General features: G+C 38.0%; 1 protein-coding gene across 4 annotated transcripts in view; it reads right to left on the bottom strand.

The window, feature by feature from the left end:
* Positions 1–14,589, bottom strand: part of LOC139449381 (glutamate receptor-like) — a 65,105-nt gene extending 50,516 nt beyond the window's left edge. For all 4 annotated transcript variants that reach the window (XM_071230741.1, XM_071230742.1, XM_071230744.1 and 1 more), the window contains exons 1-2: positions 14,333–14,589; positions 9,059–9,211 (exon numbers count right to left, since the gene is read on the bottom strand). In XM_071230741.1, coding sequence (XP_071086842.1) covers positions 9,059–9,211; positions 14,333–14,420 — 241 coding nt within the window. In that variant the 5' untranslated portion in view covers positions 14,421–14,589. The remainder of the gene's footprint in view (positions 1–9,058; positions 9,212–14,332) is intronic.
* Positions 14,590–26,877: the final 12,288 nt, after the last annotated feature.

Genomic DNA, 26,877 nt, shown 5'->3' with positions numbered 1-26,877 from the left:
ATGACCTTAGCTTTAACGATTACAGTTACTGCGAGGGTTACTCTCGATCACTACACGTAACTGTGGTAGAAGTGAAAGTTAATTAGATAACCCGAGTCAGAAGCATTATGTAACACATGTAGCAACGCGATAGAAGTGGTCTATATATTGGAAACTGACGTAACCGTTGAGTTACAACGTAGACGATATGGTGATTACCTATAGTCGCAGGGCTCAGCGTCATATTGCTAGTGCACTAGGCATTTCCCAGAAGAGAGTACATTCCATTATCACAGATACTGAGTCAGTGAAGAAAGTATCAGCTCGTTGGGTTTCAAAGTTTCTGGCATCTGATCAAAAAAACGTACCAGGCACAACATGTCCCGGGATAATCTAGCTTGTCCTGTTTGAAGCTGACACAGAAAGGTTCTTGCAACGATTTGTCACTGAGGGTGAAACCTGAGTTCACCCCTTTCAGCTAGAGTCCAAACAACAGTCGACAAGTACTTGATCACTGCACGTTATTCAAGTTTGCCCGTTTACAAATGCAACAGACCCTTGCTTATTTTACTTACTTGTCATACCGAAACACTTTGCTCAATTGACTCAAGTGTTTGTCGATACCCCTCTTTGACATCTCGTAATGTCTACAACAAAGGATTTCCCTATTACCCAGTTCCTTCTATGCGAGGCTCAGAACTTATCAATCAATCCCCGCGAATCATACGGCTGCCTGTACGACAATCGTGAGGTACTGGGGACCTATTCTAACGCGGAATCCCTTCAGGGGGTTTGTAGAAGTAGCTGACAAATCTGCGAACTCGATTAGATTAGAGCCAGCTACACCACAGAGGTTGCTTGAATGGAACTTGTGGAATGTAGCTTACGTAATGCCTCGGAGTGATGTAACAGTGTGGATAGAACCGAGGATTATTGTGACCAGCGAGGGATGTGATTCACATGACACTGACCAGGTTTTGGACACTATTGTTCTGTATGTCGTTGAGATAACCGGTGAGGCTTAGTTGATGTTTCATTTTGTCCTCCAAATTATGAATGGCTGGACAACTAATTGTGTTGACAGTAAATTCCAAGAATTTTGTTAAATATATCACCACCTATCAAGGCAAACTGACCTATTTGATTTCGAGGACGGTAGGCAGGATATTATAAGGGCGGTTGTATACGGTTGATTCATCAGATGGTGGATGGTGCTGTGTTTCGCCTCCAAACAGGACAAGATGCCTGTGATTTCTCAGTTGAACCAAGACTCGTAATGTTGACATGTTTATTCTCGAAACGTAAAGATCCCTTTTTAAATATAATAAAACTGCAGATATTTTCCTTGATACATTGTTCACCTAATATGGTTGTATTCAGTGAGTGAGTGAGTGCGGGTTTTGTACCACTTCCATGGAGGTTGCAGTAATGATACTGGCCTCACATATTGTAACAATTTACCCACTTGCATAATCTACCTTCCCCAGATCAAGTTGTTTAGTATCTGCAGAAAAATTCACTGAGAACATGTAAAACTTCCTAAGTGGAGTAAAATGTTGCTGTTGCAAGACGTATCTATGTCTACATCTATATGTATAATATTCATTATGTGTGCGGTACAATTTTGACAATATTAATATTCATGTTCAACATTACAAATATAACACCTTTGTTCAACATAACCCATGACGCCACATGTATGTTCAACATGACCCATGAAGTCACACATATATGTTCAACATGACCAATAAAGACATGTATGTTCAACAAACTAGCACGAATTCGAACTACGCAAGGGTCGAAACGTCTTAACAGAGAAAGTCTAAAGTTTTACTTCTGGCTTATCGAACAAGAGTCAAAGTAATCAAACCAATCCCGACTGTCATTAATGACCTTAATATTTCATGAAACGATCTTGCACTCACACATCAAAGTCTTCACTGATTCAACCTATCCAATAGATGAGTTCGTCGGTTTTGTTCCTTCAAAGGAAACCCACAATTTCCAACACAATAATGAGATAATTGCAAAAACATGTACAGGGTGCTTAACTTTAGGTGAACGGCGGCAGTACACCATTGCCATTATCAAATATCAGTTATCAAATATCCGTCGTGATGTCGTTATTGTCTGCGTGGACTTTATAATAGCTATGTTGTTTAAAATATGCACTGAGACTATTCAGAGAAAACCACGAGCCAGCCACCTTGCCCTAAATACCCTCCAACATTACATGACAAACAGGGTCCTTGTGCGCAGCAATGTTCTTCTTTAACACCACTTTTCCTTCCCTCTGTTGACCGCGTCTATTCGATTAAAATCAGCAGGTTCATGTTTGTAGCGGTGGCGCAAAAATCAGATGTCATTAGCATCCAGTGGAGAAGATAATTTGTTACTATTGAACTATCCTTTGTTGTCGTTTATCAGCATACTGCTTTGTTAAACCCAATCCTGTTGTGCACAAAATAAAAGCGCCACTTCCCGGGAGGTGGTGCCATGCTAGATATGATGAATGGAATTGATGCGTTTGTGTAAGTGGTGCTTCGAGGAACTAGGTGAGAAATGATCTTGTTGCTGTAGGATATTCGATCAGGATAATGGAAGCGGAAAAGCTGCCATGTTATCATACAGTGATTGAAAATTGTTCAATATTCATACAACATCCGAAGTTTTATAAGACAATCATCGCGTATCCGCTTGCAGGTTTATGGTCACATTGCTGAAAGGCGCTACATCAAAGTAATGCTACAATGGAGAATATGTTCAATACCAAAACAATGGTATGGGATTCACTGTTTTAGAAACACGAGGGTTATTTTAATTCCTTTAGGTAGGACTGGGAAGGGTGAGTGAGTGGGTTTAAATTCTTTTTGAAAAGTATTTCAGGGGTGCTCACAGCTGCTAGCTTATATAACGTGATATACGATCTAAGTGCGATACAGGTTGCAGACGTTTACGCACGAATACGGTAAAGACTCTGAAAGATCAAGGGTCCTAATGCGGGATACGAAGCGGATATACGAGCTAAGTCGAAGAATGTTTACACATTAACACGGTTAAGACTCTGACACACCAAGGATCCTAATTTGGGATTCCAAGCGGATCCTGAAACAGGTCAGGAACGCAACTCTGTATAGTGATTACCAGGCTACATAAGTTTCTTCAGCTTGTATAAGAGCGTGGAGTGACAGGAGTCAAGGGGAGTTACTGTCTTTCATTGTGAAGCGACTGAACATTACACGAAAGAAAGTCAGTACTTTTTATACCTTATTTGTCACAACATGGTAACAATTTATTGCAAGTTCTTCGAAATATGCTTCCATGCTTGGAATAACAAAACAGAATATTCAATAACTAAGCGACTTTTTTGTTTCCTCGAAACGCTGTCGTTGCGTGTGGCATGTCTAAAACCTTGGTATGGAGTGCAGCATTATACGCTTTGCTTCAATAATTTGCCATTTCCTTGCAGACAGTTAAAAGCTCCTTTCTAACAAAAACTCATATCTTTGTAGACAGACAAAGAATTCTGTAGCAATATGGCAAATTTCCTGATCACAAACCAAGCAAGGAGTTAATATTAGCGCCTCTCATACATAACCAACAATAAGTTGCCTGAAACGAAATACAATATTTGTTGAAACGTTTGCTCCAAAAGCTCGATGAAACATCCTATCTCGAGAAAGAAAACACAAATCTTGGTGGAAACCATGTGTATTTTATTCGTCAAATTACCATCTTTTCTGAATTGAGTGAATTGAGACTTCTAATCAGCAAGCTAAAGGAAATGGATGCTATCTCTTCTACAAACGAAATTGGGCAAAAACTGCTATCGAAGAATTGATTCATCAGTATTTGCTTTGAGAAGATTCAGTCGTGTTTACACTGCTAGCATAAACAAAGATAAAGACTGTTTTCCTATTCAAAGTCAGTCAAAATTAATGACGAATGGGTTTCCCCAGTTTGGGTATGGAAGATCAGTTGGGTCAAATTCCGATGCCATTGTTGTTTTTGTTATGCTCATATCGACTACATGTCAGGCTAGTTTTAATAACAATAATGTGTATGAAAGATACATGTAGGAGCAGGCACCATGCGCGAAAAAAATTATTATTTTGTATATGGTATTAATGATTGTGCAGATGTTTCAAAAAATTGTGTCTTATATATAGCTTATCGAAAGTATAATCTCTTTTATTATGATAAGGAATAGAGCATAATTGCTAAAATGAGCTTACCAGAATTTTTTTTATTTCAACACATGGATGACTTAAAACAAAACTATGTATAGATAAGGTTAATAAATATGTCAAAAGATTGACACTAAGAATTCATTTTCATGAAATGTTGGTCTAATTTGACTCAAATTGATTTTTTTAGTAGATGTAGATAAAGACAGAAAAAACATACGGTACAAAATATATTCGTGATATGTATTTTCTTTGTTGGATTTTTTCTTGATTTTCGGCAAATCGGCCGATTTCAGTCATTTTTGACATACATGTATAGTATCATGAGTCTGAACCTTGCATTTAAAAAATAAATCCTAGTTATCTTATCTGATACTGTTTCAAACCAATAATTCAAAATGTCCCGTATTTCTACTTATTTACGTTGCATGTGAGCCAAATAGGGCACATATCATAGCTCTTCCTTTTGTCATTTGCCATACAGTGTGCGTATTGATACACACATTGAAGAGGAGAATGTATGGCAATGTTTGACATACGGGAATGGTTAAATCGCATTTGATGAGAGAGTATCGCCTTCTCGTTTGTGATTTCTCAAACCGTGTGAAATATGAGTATCAAATAAAAGTATTACATATTCGTTTATCCAAATGGGAAGTCAACCTCGACTTCTGTCCATTAGGGTTGTGGAAACATACTATGACATTTGATGGATATGTATCATAATGCGGATGACAAATATTTTAAAGGAATGAAATTCATTTTAATCTTTGATTTATATTATATGTACAGAAATAACCAAAATAATGTTGTTAAATGTATACTTTGATGTTTCCAAATTGATTGCAATGCATCCAAAGGACGAAAACGGTGAGGATGAGTAATCGAGACAAGTTTACTGTCTCCATGGATCTGAACGTGCTAATATGCACGGCAACATTTCAGGAAATGTGACAGTCATTTACTCTATTTAATGACAGAATGAAACTAAATCTTGCCTAGTCTGTAGAAACAGTAATAAAACTGTCTTAAGAAACCACCAAATCTTCAATCAGTGACGTATGAACAGGGCGATTTGTTTAAGGCTGACAAGGATCAATTAATCAAGTATTTATCTTGCTATCTGTAGAAGACGAAGAGTTATAAGATCTACATTAACTCGGTTAAATTGATGGATGAGTTTCCCGACTACAGTTGAATAATAACGAGAACTTTCCAGTCTCTCACGTCTCTGTCATCAACTGCACTCAACACCAACTAGACTTGATGTAATGTTTCTTAAATTAATATCTGGAAAGTGATCTAGATGTCGCAGAAAAAAAGTTGTCCTTGAAATAATGCATCTTTGGTTGCTAACAATTGTTACTCAGTTGTTACTGCTTCAGATAAGCAACACATAAGTACCAGCAACCGTGTTCGTCCTTGCTTCAACTGGTATAAATACATATTCATCGCTCCATGTCTGTTTAAACTTTTTTAGCATATGTATTTTTAAGCAAATATAGTGATTGTAATATAAAGAATACATTGTAGTGTTTTTGTTGAGGTTTGCAAAATCTGGAACTGTAAGTATCAGATATCAAGAAATTTCAGGACTTGGTTTAAACGTTTAATTCCATTTTCTGACTCTTTGAATAAAAAGCCCTCAGTGGGTAAAGCCATGCGCCATTCATCATACATTGGCCAATCGATTGCGAAAGACAGGGGTCCTATCCCATCTGACCCGAACCATGACAAGACCAGAGAAGTCCACATTCAAAGGATATCGTGAACATTGGAACTCACTCAATGAGGTTAGCCAACGAGCATAACGCATTATCGTTGGCTTCGATTTTTAATTAAAGTGATTAAATGTTTTAGCAGTGTCGTCTTTGATATGAAGTGAATTAATTCATATCAAAGAAGATGCTTGTAGGATATGAATGAACGTGCTTCATTACCAGATTGACAGAAAGAAATATTTGCAAAATTCAAAGCGTGTTTGTGTGCTTCTATGATTTCTTGAATCTATTTCGCATGAGATCACCGATTGAGGTTTAGCATATAAACGTATCTATGCGTGACGGTTTTGATTTTCTATGCATTATCACATGCCTCAGAAAGGCTTTAGGTACTAAGCCAAAACATATAAAGAGTGAACTGGGTCACCTGCACAATCATTTTATTTATAAGGTTATTATGAATGTATATGATACGTTTTAATCCGGGCGGCTGCCAAAAATATGTGCATCAATGGAGTTCCAGATTAAGGAACCATGTGTGGCAAAATGTCCCTTTGAATATATAGTTTAGGGTTCCAAGCAGTAATACCCCGGGAGGTAGTTATCTGATTTAATTAGGTTCCAGGCCAACGCGGTTTCACTGTATATCAATTTAAAAATACAGATAGTTCAAAACTAATCTCCTTTAAGTTTGCCGCTTTAGGTTCGAATTATGCCTAGAATAAAAAAACAACCTATTGTACGTGGTAAGGACTATGCAACGTAATTACTTCGACAAGCATTTAAATTATGTATTAACGCAGCCTAAATGCATCACAGTGTCGATATATCAATAATCATTATGTCATTTGTCTGGGGACCACTTCAAAAATATGATGATTATTGATTTTCTGTTGTAATATGCATATCATGCGTGTTCGCCAATTCAACCTCAAAGTTTCAAACATCGGCTTTCAACCAACGATGAAGCCAGACATTGACAAATCATGTGACATTCCCATGTGACTGTGTTTGACATATTGAAATGCCAATATTATTCTACCTCCCAATAGATCTAATGCTGTTTTTTACGTTCAGAGAATTAGTAGCAGGGAAAGCATCACTCTCATGACCAGGGTCAGAGACACTAATAATGTAACGCATACCGCCTAGGTGACTGGTAAGGCACGACTTCTACAGGATTTATGTTATAAACTGCAACGAGCACCAATGATGTCAACATTTCCATTGTGTCAAAGCTAACCACAATTTGTTAACATTATAGCATAACATATTAGCAGGACTCAGTTGAAAGTATACGAACCACCATCTATTGTTTCAGTTCGTGTGTGTGAATGACATTTTGTCGTTTGCAGCTTCTTCTGAATAATAGTTTAACATTATGTAAAACGTATGGATGTGTAAATAGTAGCAGAAACACATCAAGATGACATTGTGCTACCAGACGATGAGGCATGTTTGACCACCATGGCAAAAGTATCACAAGCGTGTATTCAGTCCATCTGACAGTACGACTGACAAGGCGGGTATATTAAACTAAGTTCGCGGTTATACAAATACGTCTTGCACACGCATCCATTTCGGGGTTCTACGTAAACGGATATCAACAGAGCGGGTGTGTCGCAATTTGCGTTGCTACCGATATATCGACTCAATATAGCGCCCATTTTGAACTGCTCTCTGTTCACCAATTTTCATATGTTATCAACAGAACGGGCAAATCGCCAATTGCGTGCTGCCATCAACAACGAGCGATTTTGTGTTATGGTGAATGTCTTGATTCACCGAAATAAACGTTGATGTGTTCTACATTGGAATACCAAAACAATGTGCATGCGCGTTACTGCAAATATAATAATTGTGTTCATTAAAATGTGACATCACCCCTTCTTGATGCACTGTGGTTGTAAGTTTACTTTTAAACTTGTCAAATAGAGGAACAGGCTCTAATAAGTGTTTATTTAGTTTACGAAATGTTTACTCGGTCTCACGTGAGCGGAAGTCATTTCTTTAGTAATTGTTGATAAACGGTCCTAATGTGTCCTGTACATGTGGTTTTGATCGATATGTGTACATTCCATACAGATCTCAATGCGTTTTTCAATTTCCTTCATTGAACAAGTGAAAAGGTCAAATCTCGTCTCATTAATCTTATCACTTTTATGTTCCACGATTTTAGAATGTTATTTACTTTTGATAACAATGTTGTGCATCTGTGTGAAAGATGTGTACATGGGAAATATCACACATTAAGGTGTGTTTATTTTGCCGTAGACACAAGTGACAGAGAGCCACTTTCATTGATAGGGCTGCCTTCCACATAGCATTACTCGACATTTTTCATAATAATTTTTATATGATGGTTTATTATGGAGAATTACGAGACACTACCTTTTTGACCTGACCACAATCATTTAAGTTTTGTTTAATTCTTTCATTATCAGATATATCAAATTCGAAAATATCTCGAACAAACAAACAATTTGGTGCATAGGAAAGCCAAAGAAAAATACGACCGATGTTGTTAATATTGTGGACAGTTTACACTGTTACAGATAAATACTACTGTGGCGCATAGAACATTGAATGAAAATTGTCAAAATCATGATCATTGGAAAAAAAATATTGTCCTTACTTGCATTTTGAAACTTGTAACAAGCCTCAACTATATATAACTCTCTAATTATATGCATATTCGGATAAATTGAAAGAAACAGCCAATCTCTACAACGTACAAGAAAGTTCCTCGGCTACAAAAATATTTTGCAAAGGTAAAAACACTATAAATGTACTTGAAACACTATCGAAACAATTTTCATAATTTGATTTTAGTTAAAGACGTGGCTACAAACACCTAATCTGAAATCAGTGAGCTTCCCTAATCACGCGATTGGTGTTCTCCTGAACTCGAAGCAGTTGTTATGGAAGGAGCGTCAACGGCGAGTAGACACAAGGTAATTATTTTGTGAACTTGGATACTGATGTGGGGGAATACAATCCAGTCGTCTCCTGTCAAATTAATCATATTGTCAATTACGACTCTGAAATTGACAAGCTTTGGCGCAGGTGTCAGAGGAGGATTCTTGCTGAAAAACACAGCTTGTTATTAATGCAATTTGAAGCTATTCGCTCAATTCTGTCCTAACTTAGAGACCAACGGGCGCTACTTACGTGCGTTACTGACGGCGAAACTATCGGTGACATCAAGTGTGATTGTCCAGTTTTTGAGTTCGAACCTTTGGTGCCCGGACCCACTATTCTTCTTCTGTACCTCATGACTGAAGGCTGTATCCACCTGGATTGAGTTCCGATCAAAGACGGCACCTATTGGATGAAGAAAATGGACAAACAAAAACCGTCAGAGAAGTGGGAGTTAAACTGGTACTTGTCAATATTAGCACCTGACTGTGAAATTATGATTCTTAACATGTCGTTGGTTTTCAGGTAAAAAATCAGAATTGTTTCACATATTGATGGTAAATTAACCATTTACATTCAAAATGTCACTATTCCAAAGGCAAAATAGTGATGAAAATAATATGAATGTATCATTGGGAATTAGTGATGACATCAAGTGTTCGCAAAAAGAGAAACATTCATTGGCATCACAAATTGTAGCCATGTAGAAACGAATCCTTTTCTAACAACGCTATTGTCACAAGGCTACAGATACTGACAAAATGACTGATTTGTGGCATAGATTACCACAGACTGGACGAGATTAAATACACATAACCAATGGTTAAGGGGTGTTAATCTAAACACACTATTATGTCTTTCGAAACTTACCTCATAGAGGCCATCTTCTTTTAAACTGTTAAGATAGCGTTGTTAATATGTGGCATTATCTAAAGACACTACATGTTTTCTAAGCCTCTCTGATGTTTGTCATTTTCTTCCAATATTCAACTTTCCCTTTATGTCGAGCAATAGTCAGGAGCTCTGGCCTTTGGTGTCTACTTTTCACACCTTTTGAGGTACAGTCGAGCATGCTCGTTCTACGAATAGTTCAAAGAGTGTCAAACGATTCTTGCTCAAAAGTTGTTTGATCAAGTTTACATCATTCAAAGGCATTTTGACGCATCAGTGACAAATGGGCTCTACTTTTCGTGGAGTTTTCTTATGCTTATGGCAACGTTTACGTTGCATATTGTCCCTGCATATTCGTCATTAAAAATCTTGTCTCACTAATATATATCCTTCAATGTATGTTTACCTGAAATAACTTACATTGAAAAGTTACAATTCGGATCCACTTTCAAATACCCGGATCCACTTTCATAGCATGTATATGTATAGTATACCATGAACATGTATAGTATTAAAATATATTCATGAAAAATACTGACCTGACACCAACAACTGGATATTAGTTCATCGATACCTGTTACCAGTAGTTGACATTCCCCTCACTGTTTCCGTATAAATTCCTTATTTGCGCATGCATCGTATGTTATAAAGTCACAACTTAAGCTGTGTCAGTACTTCTCCAGCATATATATATAAAGCGCTTATTTTATCGTCAACACTGTCAGTAAAGAATAGAAACACAATTTACAACAATGTAATGTATGTATGCTCTGAATGTTGATGTCAATGTAAATATATATATGTATATATGTATACACAATAACCGGAGGATATAACCCTATGAATAACAAGTGTCCACCGGGGACTTATCTCACTCATGCACAAGCCTGAATTTAATGTATCGATTGAAAGTAAACCGATATCCATTAAGCTGTACAGTGTTGGATTATTACTGAATATCAATTTGCATACGATTATCCACAAATGAACCTTTCGATCTTGGAAAAAATGACATCGGAGTGTCCAAACCGTATTTGCATGTGTAACGACACATCTGATCGAAGAAGGCTTGTAATTCACTACTGTGTTGCTTGGGCTACTATAAGACACTATAAGACTTGTATTACAATTAGGTATGCATGGACAATTGAACAAAGTATATTGTAATGGTGTAATGCGTGTGTGAGTGAGGTTGATTTCACTCCGCTTTGAAAATCATTTCAGTATTATCACAGTGTCAGCTTGATGTGAGCAGGAACATTCAAAATGATGAGACCTTTACTAATCCTTGTCCACGGGTATTAGTCTGACAAACCTGGACACATAGTCTTGGATTCGAATCCACAAGCTCAGGCTTCTGTCACGTCTGGGGAAAGCAAGTAACACAATTGTGCCCCTTGGAATCCGTAAATATTATTTAACTAACGTTAATGCATTGAATGTTTTGGCTGTCCTGTGCCTACTTGGTTAATATTAACAGATGCGTTGATATTAAAAACAGGTCGGGTTCTTGAACATGAATCTAACGAAAATGCATTGTAGTTTGTGGATTGGCATGTCCTGACTACTATTGCTTCATGCCGTGCATTACAATATTGGCAACCGCCTCCAGTGGTGTTGTGGATTGAGCGTCTGCCTGGATAGCAGAAGGTCGGTGGTTCGATGTCATGTTTACGTAATACCAAGAGAAAAAGACAAGGAACAGTCACCTCAAAGTCAGTACAATGTGTTTGAGTTGAGTAAACTTCTTTAAACGGTGGCATGGGATCTCGGTGGTTTATTACTATCAAACCGGCTTAAGTCCGGACTAGTACAAGCAGCCACACAAACATGCATATTTCTATATGAGTGAAATAATCCTGAACGTGACGTTAAACCCCATTATCTCACCTTACAATATTGGACAAATCCCGCATTGATAAGCATAATATGGTGTTTCTGAGTATGTATTCTTCACGTACTATACTATGTTAGAAAATGCCCTAGAAGTCATTAGGCCTTATAAGGCACCCTATATGTTGTCCCTCCCTGCAAGAGAGTAAAGCCCGAAGAGATGGAGGTCTTTGCCTTATCCACTTTGGTGACACCTCAAGGAAGTGTATAGTGGTGAACAATCTAGAAGCATAAATCAGCGAGCCGGAATTGGAACCCACATTCTGAGGATTCTGGCACGCCTAAGGGACGCAACTCTGCACATAAAATTGCTACATCTTATACGACTGAACCACCGGTGACCCCTATCTACCAGTAAATGATTGAGTACATACGTAGCAAGAGTGTCTAAATTTCCAAGCAATCGCGAAGTTTAATGCTTCGAGTCACACCAAAAATGGACACCTGGATATGCATCTATGATTAGTCTCTTTCAGCAAAACAGATTGCCGCTAGAAATAATAGTCTATATTATTATAAGCTATGCATTCTTTATCCCTAGGAAGCTACACAAATAGCATGTATGTCTGAGTTTTCAAAGGTTAGGGAAGGTTTATGATTGATAGCTCAGAACATACGATTCCCCAAGGATCTCCAAAAGGAACATCCACCATCGTATCTCAAGAGTCTAGTTCCTGTTTATAAAGATAAATAAAGCAGGAGATGGTATTAATGTCAGAGCACTGGCACATCGGTGTCTACGTAATTCCACTCATTGGTGCCGACTGACAATCCAACATGGCGACAGTAAGAAATAATCCAAAGAGGCGTCAAGAATTGATGAACACCCATAGCAACGCTTAGCCACCGAAGTCTTCCTCTGCTGAGGTGTTTGCAAGCTAGGGAATCTAGAAGCAATTAGTGCCCGGCCAGGAGGCGCATGATTAACGTTACGCGATTTACTGAGACTTTAGTGTCTAATTGTTTCTAGTATGTGTTTCATGAATGTAGATGAAGTTAAAACGGATGTTCATTAAGCATAACGATGCTTATGCTGGCTTAATTACGGAACTGATGTCAGGGTAGTCATTTCAATCACAATTTAGACTGTGACTTCTGTTCTCATCCAACCGCAAATGCTTCTTTGGAACCATTGCCCTATTAACTGAAATGGTATTGATATTTCTCTTTTATCACTTAGTACGCATTTGAAGATTGGGATGTGAGGGCCGTTACTCATAGATAAATGTAACAGATCTGTGTGTGAATTGTATCTTGTAGACGTTAAAAATATCTATTGCATGAGAGTTGTATTATGTTTGTGGTGAGGGTGTGGTACCAAGGTGTGATATGTTTCGTGTAATTGTAATTTGCTTCATATTAACCTCATGAAGGTCTGGGTCAAATCGACATAAACCAATCGTGAATTTTCTCTAAAAGGAAGCTAAAACAGAGGAACGTACGTGAAGACAAAACACCGTGTTTCAGTCGCTTATGTTTTATTCAAGAATATGATAGTTTTTGCCGTCTGTAATTAATTAATATGCCTAAGGCGTATATTGTTCCAGACATCTCTTCTGGGGGCTCGTTTATTGAAACTTTGCCACTATTGCATTTTCTATGTGTTTTTTTTTGTAAAATGGATCCCTGTTTGAATTGCTATTTTTTCTGTAAAATTGAATCTTTTAAGTAACAACTTCAAAATTTCGACATGAGAAATGCCTTTTGCTTCGCGTTACATGTTGGTTAACGTAGAAATGCGTTGGATTGTTACACACAAATCACGTGAGAGACAGTAAACTCGATGCCTCGAAATGTAATTTATAAATGACCTTTACCTTTTTGTAAAACGAGGTTCGTTATAAAAGCGGCACTGGTGTAGTGTGTATTGCCGTTTTACATGCATCGTCGGAGAAATACAAATTTAAAATAACAAGAGTCGAACGACATCCAAAGTGGAATGAATTAACTGAGACTACCTTGCTGGCTCATTACCATTTCAGGAACCCATTACTCGAGTCTGTGGAGGATCTGATAACGATGGACAATATGGCCAGAGAAATGTCACCACAGAAACCTAACAATTAAGAGACCCTATGGAATATTGCCGTGTGTTATGCCCAACATTATTTAATGTTATTAGTCCACGTGTTTCTCACTTGTGCCATTAGTAACACCAATGGACGGAAAGAAGATGTCCAACACAATAAACACAGTAAACAATCACGACTGATCCGATTTGAGTGCCAGGAGAATAAACACGTGCACAAAGTACGGAACATCAACTACGCCTGTCCGTGTACCACGGCCACACTGCTGGGGGAAATGGGGACTGAATTCTAGAATGACTCTGCTGACGACTAGCTTCAGAACATGCAGGAACTACCTCCCTGAGGGTCCCGGTCTATTGATTTCTGCATTAACAGGGGTTTCACTGCCTTCTTGAATCCTTCGCGTGTCAAGCACCGTTATAGCCCCGAAAAACTACTTGCAAGCAGAGAAGGACGTACTAAATTGTTCGTTTTGTCTCGCATGTAAACAAGCTATGTTTTCCCATAGAAAGACAATATAATCATCGAAGTGTATTTATTTGTCCATTAACCTTGTAATATGTATGTAATATACAAAATATATGGCTCCGTGGTTGTAGGGTAATTCGCGATATTACCAGGGTTTAAGTGATGCCTAGAGCCATAGCGTATGGCTGTAAAACATGGTGGCAGAAGAGCTATATAGATAACAATGAAGGAAAGTATTACTTACCAACTGGCACTCGATCTAACGGGCTCTGAAACGACCCCAGATAAATCCAGTGACAAAGAAGAAACGCAAGAATAGGCGTCTTTCTCATGTCCAGTGAATAAAGAAACGCGAGACTGAAACTCTATAGCCATAACGAAGCTCAAGCGCTTCGATCATCATCGTTCGCCATTGCACACAACTAATATTTGAGGAGGATTCAAAAGGACAAGTGCGCATGCGCAATAAAGATCCAATTTTCTTAAACTCCGAGCGAGGTCGCATGCGTTCCCCCGGCTCAGCCGAAACAACGGGTGGAAATGAAAGTTGTCGGATGGTGTATTACGCGGTGATTCCTGCTAATGTTTTGGGCAATTCCATTGGTAAACAGTCTAGCTCGCGATGGCGGTCAATGTTTAGCTGAGAAGTTCGATCGGTAAACAGTATTGAATGTTTAGTAAGGAGAGATCATTAAAGGTCTATTGTTGAGGTGCAGAGGCTCTTCTAAATACTCGTTAGGCTTACTTTTAGCTTTGGCTCCTAGGGAAATAAGGATTCTAACTAAATATCTTTTCGGAAAAGAATAATTTTCATGGTAAACACTAACGTTCTATTCGTGTTCGTTTCAGCCATTTAATTATCGCGTTGTATACAGCCTCCATTTTTAAATCCTACGAATGAATGTAAACACAGCTTCCGCAAGGGAAACTTGACAAGTTGTCACTATATTTCTTTTCTGCATTATCTGAGGAAACTAAGGACCGTGGCTAATGTTATTTGGGAGACGCCAAGCACCTTTCTAAACACGCTGCGTGGCGTCACAAAATTGCTTCAGTTGAAAAATGGAGGATGCTTTCCAATCTCGGATATAACCGTTTTCTCTCGTGTTAGTTGTTGATATAAAAGCGCGGGAATCACGCAAGCAGACGATATGTCATAATGGAGGCTAGTCGACATTGGAGGAATGTGGATGTTCGGTACACGAGGAAATTTCTCCATTTGCTTGATTTTGTCATTTATCGATTGGTAGTGCCCAGCTCCCCTCCGGCAAGGGATTAGAAGCAGGCTATCGTTGGAGTGCTACGGTTCGCTCAGTTTGGCTTTGTGAAGAATCACGAACGAGCAGGGACGATACTTTAAGAGATAAAGGCTTAATTACTGCATCGGTCTGCTCTGTAGAAATGTCGGTGTTTAACACATAACTACGCTATTTAACCACCTTTTCTTTTTAATTGTCATGGCAGGAAACCGTTGTTACCACATGTGGCCTTTCCTCAAAGACAGGAATAAATATTAGATTATATATGGGGAGAGTGTTTTAGAATAATTGCTCAAATATGCACTTGTGTTTCACCATTTATGCATTCAGCTTTGGTCAGCACTTGTGTTAATAAGAGAAAAAATGCCGTATAATTTTCTAATGTCGGTTAATAGAAGGTGTATTCATTGGCAATATTTTATCTTAATCTTTATTACTTGTCTTCGATAGCTTTGATCTTGTTGCCGTGATAGCAAAATGAATGTCATGTGAAACGAACAATTTGACCATAAAACACCTCGGACGATGGGCATTTTGTACTTCACACTCTGCGCATGAATTAAGTTTTCGTTTAGTTGGTCTTGGGAATTGTGTGTTATCCTAATTGCTTTACTAATGAATGGGGTAAACATCAACGAATCAATGTTGGTTTAAAAAAAGGTAACTATATTTATCTTTTTTTGTCCCACAAGAAGCCAAAGTTGACTTTATTACTTTATTATTCATGCAAGACAATAAGTTACTTACAAATCGTTAGGCAATGTTATCCTTTAAAAATCACCCACAGTGTTCTTTTATACGCTGTTCCTATGACTTGTTTGAATTAATTTCTGATGTTTTTGTGCAATGAACAGCAAACAAAATAAGAACATGCATGAGTTAATGATGTCATTTTGATTGGGCTTTATCTGTCGGATGTTATTCCATTAAATTCAAGATGAAGTGAGTAGTTGAAAGTTTATTTATACTGCAATATCACAGCAATATCACCGCGTATTATTTAACAATTATCTCACACCATTCAAGTCTGCACGCCATAACCAATGGAAGAAAACATGATCTTAACAAAATTGGTGAATTTAGACTAAGGTATCAGTACATCTTTCAAAACGTCTTGTGCTAGACACGTGGAGGACGGCAACATTTGACGCATCAGTGACAAAAAAGCTGACTGATTCAATCTCTTTATTTCCGTGTTTGTTCAGATAAGTACTTGACTTGCCTCTGCATGTGTTTGCGACGGTTACCACTGACAGGGCAGGGTATATACACGCTCACCGATCGCGATCACTTGGTGTTACCACTATTTGATAGTAATCCATAAACACATGCTTATGATATAACCTGAATTATGTAATGGACTTGCAGCAGAATAGGTTTGTGATGACGGAAATGGTTTTGTCGTTTTTATTTACTTGTAAATTTAGACATAAATTCATGTAAAGGTGTGCATAGTTAGACGTAGAGTTACGTATCTTGTCTTCTCCAATGACGTGACAGTTTAGAGATTTTCTCTTATGAATGGAATTGACTTTTGATCTGGATTTATCTCGGGTGTCTTCAAGAAGGGGGCAATGCATCTTCTGTATATAAGTCTGTGAACGGTAGGGTAGTTGAAATGTTCGCTCGTCATGCTGTAAGGCTGGGATCGATTCCCAACAAGGGCACACTGTAGCTCCCTGAAGCTAATTTCAGCTTGCCCCGCGTTGATATCGCTTGAATAGTGCTGAAGGCGGCGCAAAACCCTTACAAGTAGTATAGCGTAAGTTCAGTGTGAGAATAGGTAGCCTGAACCGATGCTTGTCCCAGAATAGACTAACGACTAGTCGTTGAAATCAAGTTTTATCAAATCTAAAGAAACCCTCGAGTATTAAGACTAAATAACTAAATTTCCTGGAGCTTGGAAAAGGACGAGTAGATGCTGTGAGAGCGGATGAGAACAGACTGGTGGTGGTTGTTTTATTCCACGCTGAGTATATGGTCGGGGTCTGTGCGAGAGGCGAGGATGGCGTCACTGGTTACAACGTCTGACCCGACTGGCTATATATCTCAACCCCCACGGTGTAGATCCCATGTAAGAAACAACGAATGTCTGTTTTCAGGGCAGGGACACAGTTAACCTACTCCAACACGGAATCCCTACAATGCCCCACCATTCCTTCATTCCTGGTGATGAGTTTCGTTGGTTGTACTGGTTTATCTGGGAACCTCATGTAATTGTTGTTATTTGATCAGGGAAACGTAGAAACTGTAGGCGCAGATGGGAATATCATGAAAAAAAGTAAGAACCTTTAGGGGAACATGGTTTTGGATCTATTTCAAGCAAACAAGTTTAGAACTATAAATATTTTTATCAACGCTTTTTATCCCCTTTACTCTAAAACCTGGATAGCTTGAGTTACTGTTGGTCCGATTACCATCAATAAATAAAACAACGTGAATTCATGAATCATTAAAGTACATTTTGTAGTTCATCATTTGATAACGGAACTGTGGTCGTATACCACATTCTATCCACAAAGGAAAGATATCGGCAAACAGTGCTGTACATAAAAGCGACAAAACCATTTGCATATTTATAAGAAATCCATTGAGTCCATTGTACAATTCCCAATATATCATGAGCGTGTGTTTATGAATCACGATCAGTTTGTGATAATACCAGGTGTTCGCGAAAAGGTGAGCGTATCCTGCCCCACCGGCAGCACACGTCACAAACACATGCAAAAGCAAGTAAGTGTTCCCCTAAAGAAACCCGACCGCTTCCGTGGTCTAATGGTAGAGCGCCCGTCCGGAGAGCGGAAGGTCCGCGGTTCGATCCCCAGCCGAGTCATACCAAAAGACGTTAAAAGATGGTACTTGTTGTTACCCTGTCTGGCGCTCGGCATTAAGGGGCTAAAACAAGGACTGGTCGGCTCGGAGTCAGTATACTGTGTCTGAGTGGGGTATTCATGTTAAACTGCGGCATGGTATCTGAGTGTGCTAGCACTATAAAAAGGCATCAGTCCGGACTAGTACAAGCAGCCACACACACATTCACGTGCATGAACGTCGCTACATATAAGTACAACAATCTTGGACGCGACGTTAAACCCAATTTCACCTAACCTCACCTAATTATAAAGAATCCCAGAAACAAATGGTGCAAGTCAAGATGGGGAATTGTATCGAACATCATTGTTGTCACTGACGCGTCAAATTTGGAAATGTCCTTCACAAGTCTTCCTTTAGGAAGCGTTACTTATTGAATGTTTTAACACCGATCAAATTCTTTTAAGCAAGAGTCCTTAACGTCAGAGCAAATTGAACAGAGACGAAAAGAGGTTCATTTCAGAACATTAAGAGAGTTAAAAGAGGTACATTGGTGTTACTAGTATGTAGAGAGTATCCACAAATGAAATGTGTATGTACAACATGGACATATGCATACAGTGTGCTCTTCAGGAGGACGCAGATGTTACTAGTAGAACACATCATGTATTAAGGAGTTGAGCGGGATTCAATATTATTCAGTATCAGATCTAGAGCGCACACTTTTCAGAACTTGCTCAACATTCTGACTATTTTTTGTTACACATTTTAATCATTTGTGTAAAAGTAGGGTGAGAAATGTTTGCGACATCCTCCATTAAATACTAGCCCCCATGGAGAGATAGAGGAATTCATTCCCTATTTCGTTTTCAAGAAGAAGAATATAATTTGATAAAGATGTGGTATATTTTTCCACCTTCCTGTTCCGGTTGGAAGATAATTATTACAACGGACGAAAACTTGCGTGACCAGAAGAAACAGATATCCTTACTTACACATACGCTTTGGATGTAGACATATTAACCTACATAGAAAAATATCGATTACCTCTCAGAATGAATGAATACTGAAAACATTAAAACTGATGAAACTTTATTAAGTTACGATGATCACAGGGCGTTTTCCGTGAAATCGTGTTCTTATTGATAATACAACTGGGAACATGTGTCAGGGAGGAAGTCAATAACTGATAATTTCACCATCGCATAATAAGGCGCCGCCACTTTGCGTTCTTTTCATTTAAAGTAGATGATTGCACCCTCAGCAAAATCGAATAGCGTTGCATTTCAATTCCACTGATATCCAAACATGATGTGCAATATTGACTGATATTTCTCAAGGGCACGTCATATTATAAATAAAATATGCCCGATACGTTGAAACATGTCCGCGGAGAATTTTTTTTCTCTCGAAGGAATGTTATTTCCAAAATGGAAAATTTAATTTACCTAAGTGAATAACGGGACTTTTAGAAGTATCGTCTTTCCCACGATTATATTGCGTATTAGCTCAGCACCATGTTATGCTTGAACAGACAGCATGTTATATGGCATCTGTTATCGACGAGTGTCATTTTACTGTGGCTATCATGCCGGTCCGGAATTCACTGTGTTTGAATCTGCTACAATTGTTTGTTTCAATTTATGCACCTTCAATTTATGTGTGGGTGTGTTCATGATTTGTTTTAGAGAATTCAGGGAAATTACAGTTATATAAAGGCTGACTTATAAAGAGAATGGTGGAGGTGGATTTCTTACCGCTTTGTACAGTATATCCTTATATCACGGCGTGTCAACATATATTAGAGGGTAGCCCATATTTAAGCTGGTCGTCCATCTGTATGTTTACGAAACGAGCCCTGGAACCATGATGACAAACCTGTCGTAACTATCAGGTGTCTATACCAGACAAACAATCAATTGCTTGACAACGGCATTGGCATCTACGGAGAAATATCTCATCAGTTGTAAACAAAACGTTTTTAATCCTAACTCTATTTTGTCATCGATTAGTTAATAGAGCCCTTTCTAAAATCATACGAAATCTGCTAAAACAGAGCTGATTGTACAACTCCGACTACATCACAAACATGTGTTTAAGAATCACCATGATGATACCAGGTGTTCGCAAAAAGCTGAGCGTATCCTGCTCCACCGGAGGCATCGTCACAAACACATGCAAAGGCAAGCCAAGTATTCATCTGAACAAATTCGAGAACATAATAATTGTAGATGTCAAAACAGGTCATTTTGGTCATGTTTGCTTCACTTTTGGAAACGTCCTCAACATGTCTACCCGAAAACGATTTGAAAGCGTTACCAAGACCTTGGATGCTGTTAACCGTTTACAGACAACACGCACAATGGTCCACATCCCGAGAGGAAACATCCACGTGCATGTGTGGGAAGGCAAAACATATGTTAATCTACATTTATACTCCTATTCCATCTGGCATAAATATTATGATGCCGAAAAGACATGTTAGTGAATTGAACGTGTCCTTTTTTTGAGAAATTTGAAAGATTATTTTAACAGTTTTCCTTAAGACTGGGTCATACGTAAAGCAAATTCAGTGAGTTTTGTTGAAATTGCAACCAGCCGCGAAGCAATTTTATCGTGCGTGGTCATAAATTGTTAGTCTATATTAGATTGTAAGCAACACATTTCTAAAGTTTATTTCAGTCTTAAACGTCAAAATGAAGACTAACAACCCGTGGACTGCTTTGCCATTTGCGGGAACGCGTTCTGAAGGCGACCCAACACGCTGAGAGGCGCCATGGAGTCATCATACGATAATCACTTAAATCAACAACTAAATTGCTGTTCTAAAAGGTGTCAGTATTACTTTCCTAAACGATTTAAGTATAAATTTAAATTCTTGCAAGATGGAATATTTTAAAGTCATTATCACCATCTTTATTGACATAATTGCACACTGCAACCAGAAATACCAGAATCGTAATATTATTATGTATACAAAATAGCCACTGTTAAGCACTTCATCTAATCTGGAGAGAGTGAGTTTAGTTTAACGCTGCTTTCAAAAGTATTTATGTTATATAACCTGACAGGGGACAGGGGACATATACCTCTTTGGTGAAACGAACGAACTTGGGTATGGTGCTTAACCAACCTACCAACATCATCTGGAGGAATCTGGGATGAGAACCTGCGATCAAGCTTCTGTCACGCTGCCTAGCGAATTACTACGACTGGGCTCCCTTGCCCATCAAATATAAAATATGCATTGTTATGTTGATTTATTATACATGTTTAGTTTATCTATCAACTTTATTTTTTAGTTTTCAAATTCATTATGCAATCAATCATTTACCAACCACTCACGAAACAAATAATACTTGTGGATTATAAATACCGTTACAATTAATGCCTAATGGGAAAACTGAGACATTAACTCTTCAAATATTATGCATAATACAGTTTAAACAAACAGATATACTTAGTAGTTTTAGAAATATAGCATGAAATAAATAAAATATGAAATAGAAAATATACAAAATTCAATAAAACGGTATGCTTGATTAAAACAGTGACTGTAATATCACAAACTATGTCATTGCGTCACAAAAAGAGAGTGGCAAAAATACAGAAATGGGAGCGACAATTTGGAAAAGCTACACTGACACCTGTAAACGTGTTAGTGTTTGCACAAGGTGTTCGCGAAACGGATGCTCAACTACTGTCTTACTCTGTCACAGACACGGGTCTTGTTTCCAAGCGACAGTGTTTGTTATAGAAATGAGTTGACTGCAGATAAGGATACGTATGTTGGAAAATATGTTTGGACATTTGAAGTATTAATTTAAGTATTTAAGAATTAAGTTAAGGTTTTAAGCATTAAGTTAAGCATTTAATTATTAAGTTAAGTATTTCAGTATTAAGTGAAGTATTTAAGTATTAAGTTAAGCATTTAAGTATTGAGTAAAGTGTTTCAGTATTAAGTTAAGCATTAAGTATTGAGTTAGGTATTTCAGTATTAAGTTAAGTATTTAAGTAGTAGGTTAAGCATTAAGTATTAAGTGAAGTATTTCAGTATTAAGTAGAGCATTTAAGTATTAAATGAAGTATTTCATTATTAAGTTAAGCATTTAAGTATTAAATTAAGTATTTCAGTATTAAATTAAGTATTTAAGTTTTAAGTTAAGTGTTTAAGTATCGTTGAAGACTTCAGCAAACACTAGTCTGATACAGTTTCAAACAATGTCTGACACACACGTTAACTTGATGTCAGTTGTCTTTCACAATCATGCAGTGTTGTTTTACGCCGCAGTGAGATATAGTACAGCTATAAAACTGCGTCATTTCAATAATCGAATCTAGACCAGACAAACTGTCCTTAATTTAATGGAAATCTTAAAGATGTACAAATAAAACCACGATGTTAAACATTGGATAATTGAAATCGTTTTAATAAATCGCAAACATGCAGTTTACCACATTGTTTTGCAAAGCTACATATTATAATATACTAGGTAATATTAGAATATCATGCAAGTGGCACTCCCACTTTTTTGTACGCAAGATTATATGCTTATAGTAATATACCTATATAGAAAAAAATAACAACTGTTATTTTACATCTTAGCAGCATCAAACATCAGAATTGGTTTTATGTTCCAACGGTACAGATTTTGGAGTGTCCACAATGTAGAGATTTGCAGAAACTAGCTTTTACTTTTTAGGAATCAAATTAGCTGGACCTTATCGGAACAACATTATCCGGGATCGGTCGTATAAAGAAGCCATCAACAGCTTTATGAGATGATATGTTACTATGGAAACACAGTGGCCTTTGGCGCAAAAATGAGCTGAACGTAATTATGACCTTTAGTTACTAGGTCGTGGGTTCTATAACCAAATTTAACTCGATCAGTATATTTAGTTTGTCTGCACCACACCATTGATATAACTCTCTGTACAGAGTGGTGTCCCTTTGTTGAAGTGAAACAGGTTTGAATCTCGGTTTGTCTCGATTATGATCGTTGGCTTATGAACACTACACTGTGCTTGATAGGGTTTCCAATGCAGTTAACGCTCATGCTATGAATCCAGTTGGTAGGTACTCCAGAGCTGAGCTGGCACACCGTGATATAATTAAATACTGTTTCAGTGACGTGAAACCCACTTCAGTCTCTGATACTCTGACATCTGTTTTCGCGACTTGTCTTTGAGAAAACGGAAGGTAGGTGGCTCGATTCGCTGGTCGCGTTATACCAACATATGTTAAATAGTACTTGTAGTATATGTCCAGCGCTCGGCATTAAGGGGATAAAACAAGGACTGGCCGACTCGGCGACAGTATAATGTGTCGTAGTGGGGTATCCATGTTAAACTGCAGCATGTCATTGCGGGCTTGCACCATGAAACCGACATAAGGCCGGACTAGTACCAGTAGCCGCAGACACGCACATGCATGTCGCTTTATGAATGAGTAATCTTGATCGCAACAGTAAAACCCATTTCATCTCACCTCACCTCATCTCAATGAGCAAATGTACTGTTATTTTCTGAGTTTATGAGCGATTTCTTTTCAAAAATATCTGATTGAAACTCTGAAGTCAAACATCCATTAAATGTAAGTAAATGAATACGTTTGTAATATATGACGTCCGATGCAATTTCATATTTTGACTTGTACCATGTGTTCCCGTGTTTTTTTTCTGGCGACCTGTTGACTTGCCCTTGCATGTGGTTGTGACGAGTGTCAACGGTAGGGCAGGATATGCTCACCTTTTCGCGAACACCTGGTATCATCACTATTTGATAGTAATTCATAAACGCACGTTAATGATACACTCGGAATTGTACAATGGATCTTTTAATGAGATGTTTTGTGGAAGACGTTTTGTCGCTGTTGTTTATTTATATATGTATGGTATCCAGGTCATAAAATATGTATCAAATCTATTGAGTTTAATGGTGGTGAAAAATATCATCCAAATGCAATTTTAATGTAATACGAAATAGATAGCTTAAATATACACGGTTGTTTAAATACCATTCAGAAACATGTTAAATCGCCAATTCTACCACGTTATGAAATCACAATAAACTCCCTTTGATTGAAACATCCTATTTGACGGCTGCATCACCGCGGAAGCTAATATGATAGAATAGTACTTCTGTTTCAGTCATTGTCGTTAGGCATTTAAAAATGAGTATGTGTACAAATTTGCCGTTTTTCCCCATATACGACTGTGACGTCATATGGTTTACGTTATATTGATCGTGTAGAACAAAACCTTGCTTGTTTTGTTTTCTTTAGCGGTGCACGTCACGTCAGCTTACGGAGTTGTTGTGCTACACGCTTTCAGTGTCTGTCATTGTTCGAGTGAGGTGTGAAGCAACTTCTTGCGCGAAAACAGCGCCATATTTTGTTAAAAGCTGTTGTCGGTGATTCCATAATTCAGATCGACAACCCACTAAAAACACTGGACTCAACCCATGCCGCTCCACTCAATATATTTGCTAACACGTTGTATTTCGTCAGCGTATAATGGAGATGCATTTGTTTGCAATGTAGAGCTAGGTTACCTGTAAATTAACCATGCAAAATTGAATCAGGAAAGGAACGCGCATTGAAAACAGTTAGTTTGGGTCCCGTTAATCCACAAACCCCGATTTCCGGGAGTTTACAGTTTTGGGGGATATTACTACGAGACACTTGTTAGTCCGGGCAGTTCACTCTGAAAGGTAGCGATCGTGTGAGGTTTTACTACTTGTGTTATAGACATACGTACCATCAAATACATTGTCCCCTTAAGATTGTTGAAACAAAGCTTCGCACGTAATGTATTTGAAATCTTGGCTGTCAATCACTGGTTAGTTACCACTTAGGCTGTGTTGTTGAATCGCTTGAGGCTACCCGTGTGTCCACGCGCTACCGCTTGGGATGACATTTGTGATTGGCAGATATTGACAAGTGCCCCCCACGGAGAATAGTGTTCCAGCAGTGAGTGTGAGACTTGATGCTGAGCTGATTGATGCCCTTATATTGATGAAGACTGATAATTAGTTTTGAAAATGGTTCGTTCTTAAATATTCCTTTGAGACACAGTGCATAGTTATGCCAATATAATTAGTTAACGGCGAGTTGGAAGAGAGTCCTGACAATTTCGTTATAGTTGAACGATCAATATATTAATATAGATCAATAGTAAATTGTGAGTAATGTATATTTTGGCATTGGTTATAAGTATACATGTTTAGAACTGACATGAATACATATTTGTGTTATATCATGAAATCACGTTTTAATAATATTGCTTCATAACAAGGTAAAGAGAGATTTACTTTCCGAATGCACTTTCAGATGCTAGTAATATTTTCATTTTAACATGCGATGTTTAGGTGTATTTTCACATTTTTAAGCTGAAGTAAATATGTATATTCTTTAGTTGTAGAATGTGTTTGATAAGATTTGTAAAAACCGCTGTCACCGCCAATACTAGCACATTATTTCGAAAGATAGATATTAATAAAATTCTTCTTTTAGAATATGATGACCGTCTCAAAGAATATTGTTATATACAGTAAACTATGTTTATGACGAACACGCTTATAACGAACTGACAGATAAAATGAACTGTTTTTTTGGTCCGGTCCATTTACTGTATATATCCTTCTAACGAACTACGGTTATAACGAACTAAACTAGTGGTCCCGTTGAGTTCGTTATAACCGTAGTTTACTGTATTTGAGCCAGTGTGTGAGCTTAGTTTAACACCACTTTGAACAGTGTTCCAGTTATATCACGGCGTGTCAGCATGGTGTGGGAGAAAAGCCTGAAGTGATGCAGGTCTCAGACGTTTACCGCTTTGTGCAACCAACGAGCTGGGGTATTGTTATAGGGCCGACAAACCCAGAAACATGGTCAGGGCGAGCCCGCCACTAAATAAGGAGCGCCACGTGTTAGAAAACGTGTTATGATGCTAATGTTGTCATGGTGAAGTCAGAAACAAACCCTGGGTTATCACTTTGGTATTGCGTTTTACCAATTGACGCTGAATTACGGTAAACTACTTTAAAAACGAACACACTTACAACGAACAGACAGATATGACGAACTTTTTTTGTCCCGTCTATTTGCTGTATACATGCTTCATATATGCTTATAACGAACTACGGTTATAACGAACTAATTTAGTGGTCCCTTTGAATTCCTTATAACCATAGTCTACTGTATTGTATTGTTGCATGTTCATCTTTGAAACAGCGTCGTAGTCGGTGATGCATGCACGTAAGTAAAGATTATTAGGCTATCTATTACATTAATTCCCTTGCCTCGGGAAGATGTCATTAAGTGAAACTAAGTATTAATTGTCAATGCAAGAGGATAACCATAACAGATTCCACTTGGCGTTAAGGGAAATATTGTGGTGAAAATTATATGAATGGGCCACTGAAAATCATTGACGACAGGGTATTCTTGAAACGGGTAAGCATGAAACCCCGTTTATCCGGTATGCACTGTTCTCAGTGACATCTTACACATTAACTAATATACGGTTTAACGAATCATTACGACGCTGTTGTATGAATTGTATTAACGTAAACGCCACTAACTGTATTTTTCCAGAGAGCAAATTGTCCTGGCGTCCGGAGTCACGAGGTTTCATTGTACGTGGTTTCATAGCATCTGTGTGCATACGACACTTGGACTGTGAGGTCAAAAGTCATAGAAATAACGAAAACAATA

Source organism: Haliotis cracherodii, unplaced genomic scaffold, assembly GCF_022045235.1.
Source record: "Haliotis cracherodii isolate W230 unplaced genomic scaffold, xgHalCrac1.p SCAF_8, whole genome shotgun sequence".
NCBI lineage: Eukaryota > Metazoa > Mollusca > Gastropoda > Lepetellida > Haliotidae > Haliotis > Haliotis cracherodii.
This window is presented reverse-complemented; position numbering and strand designations above follow the sequence as displayed.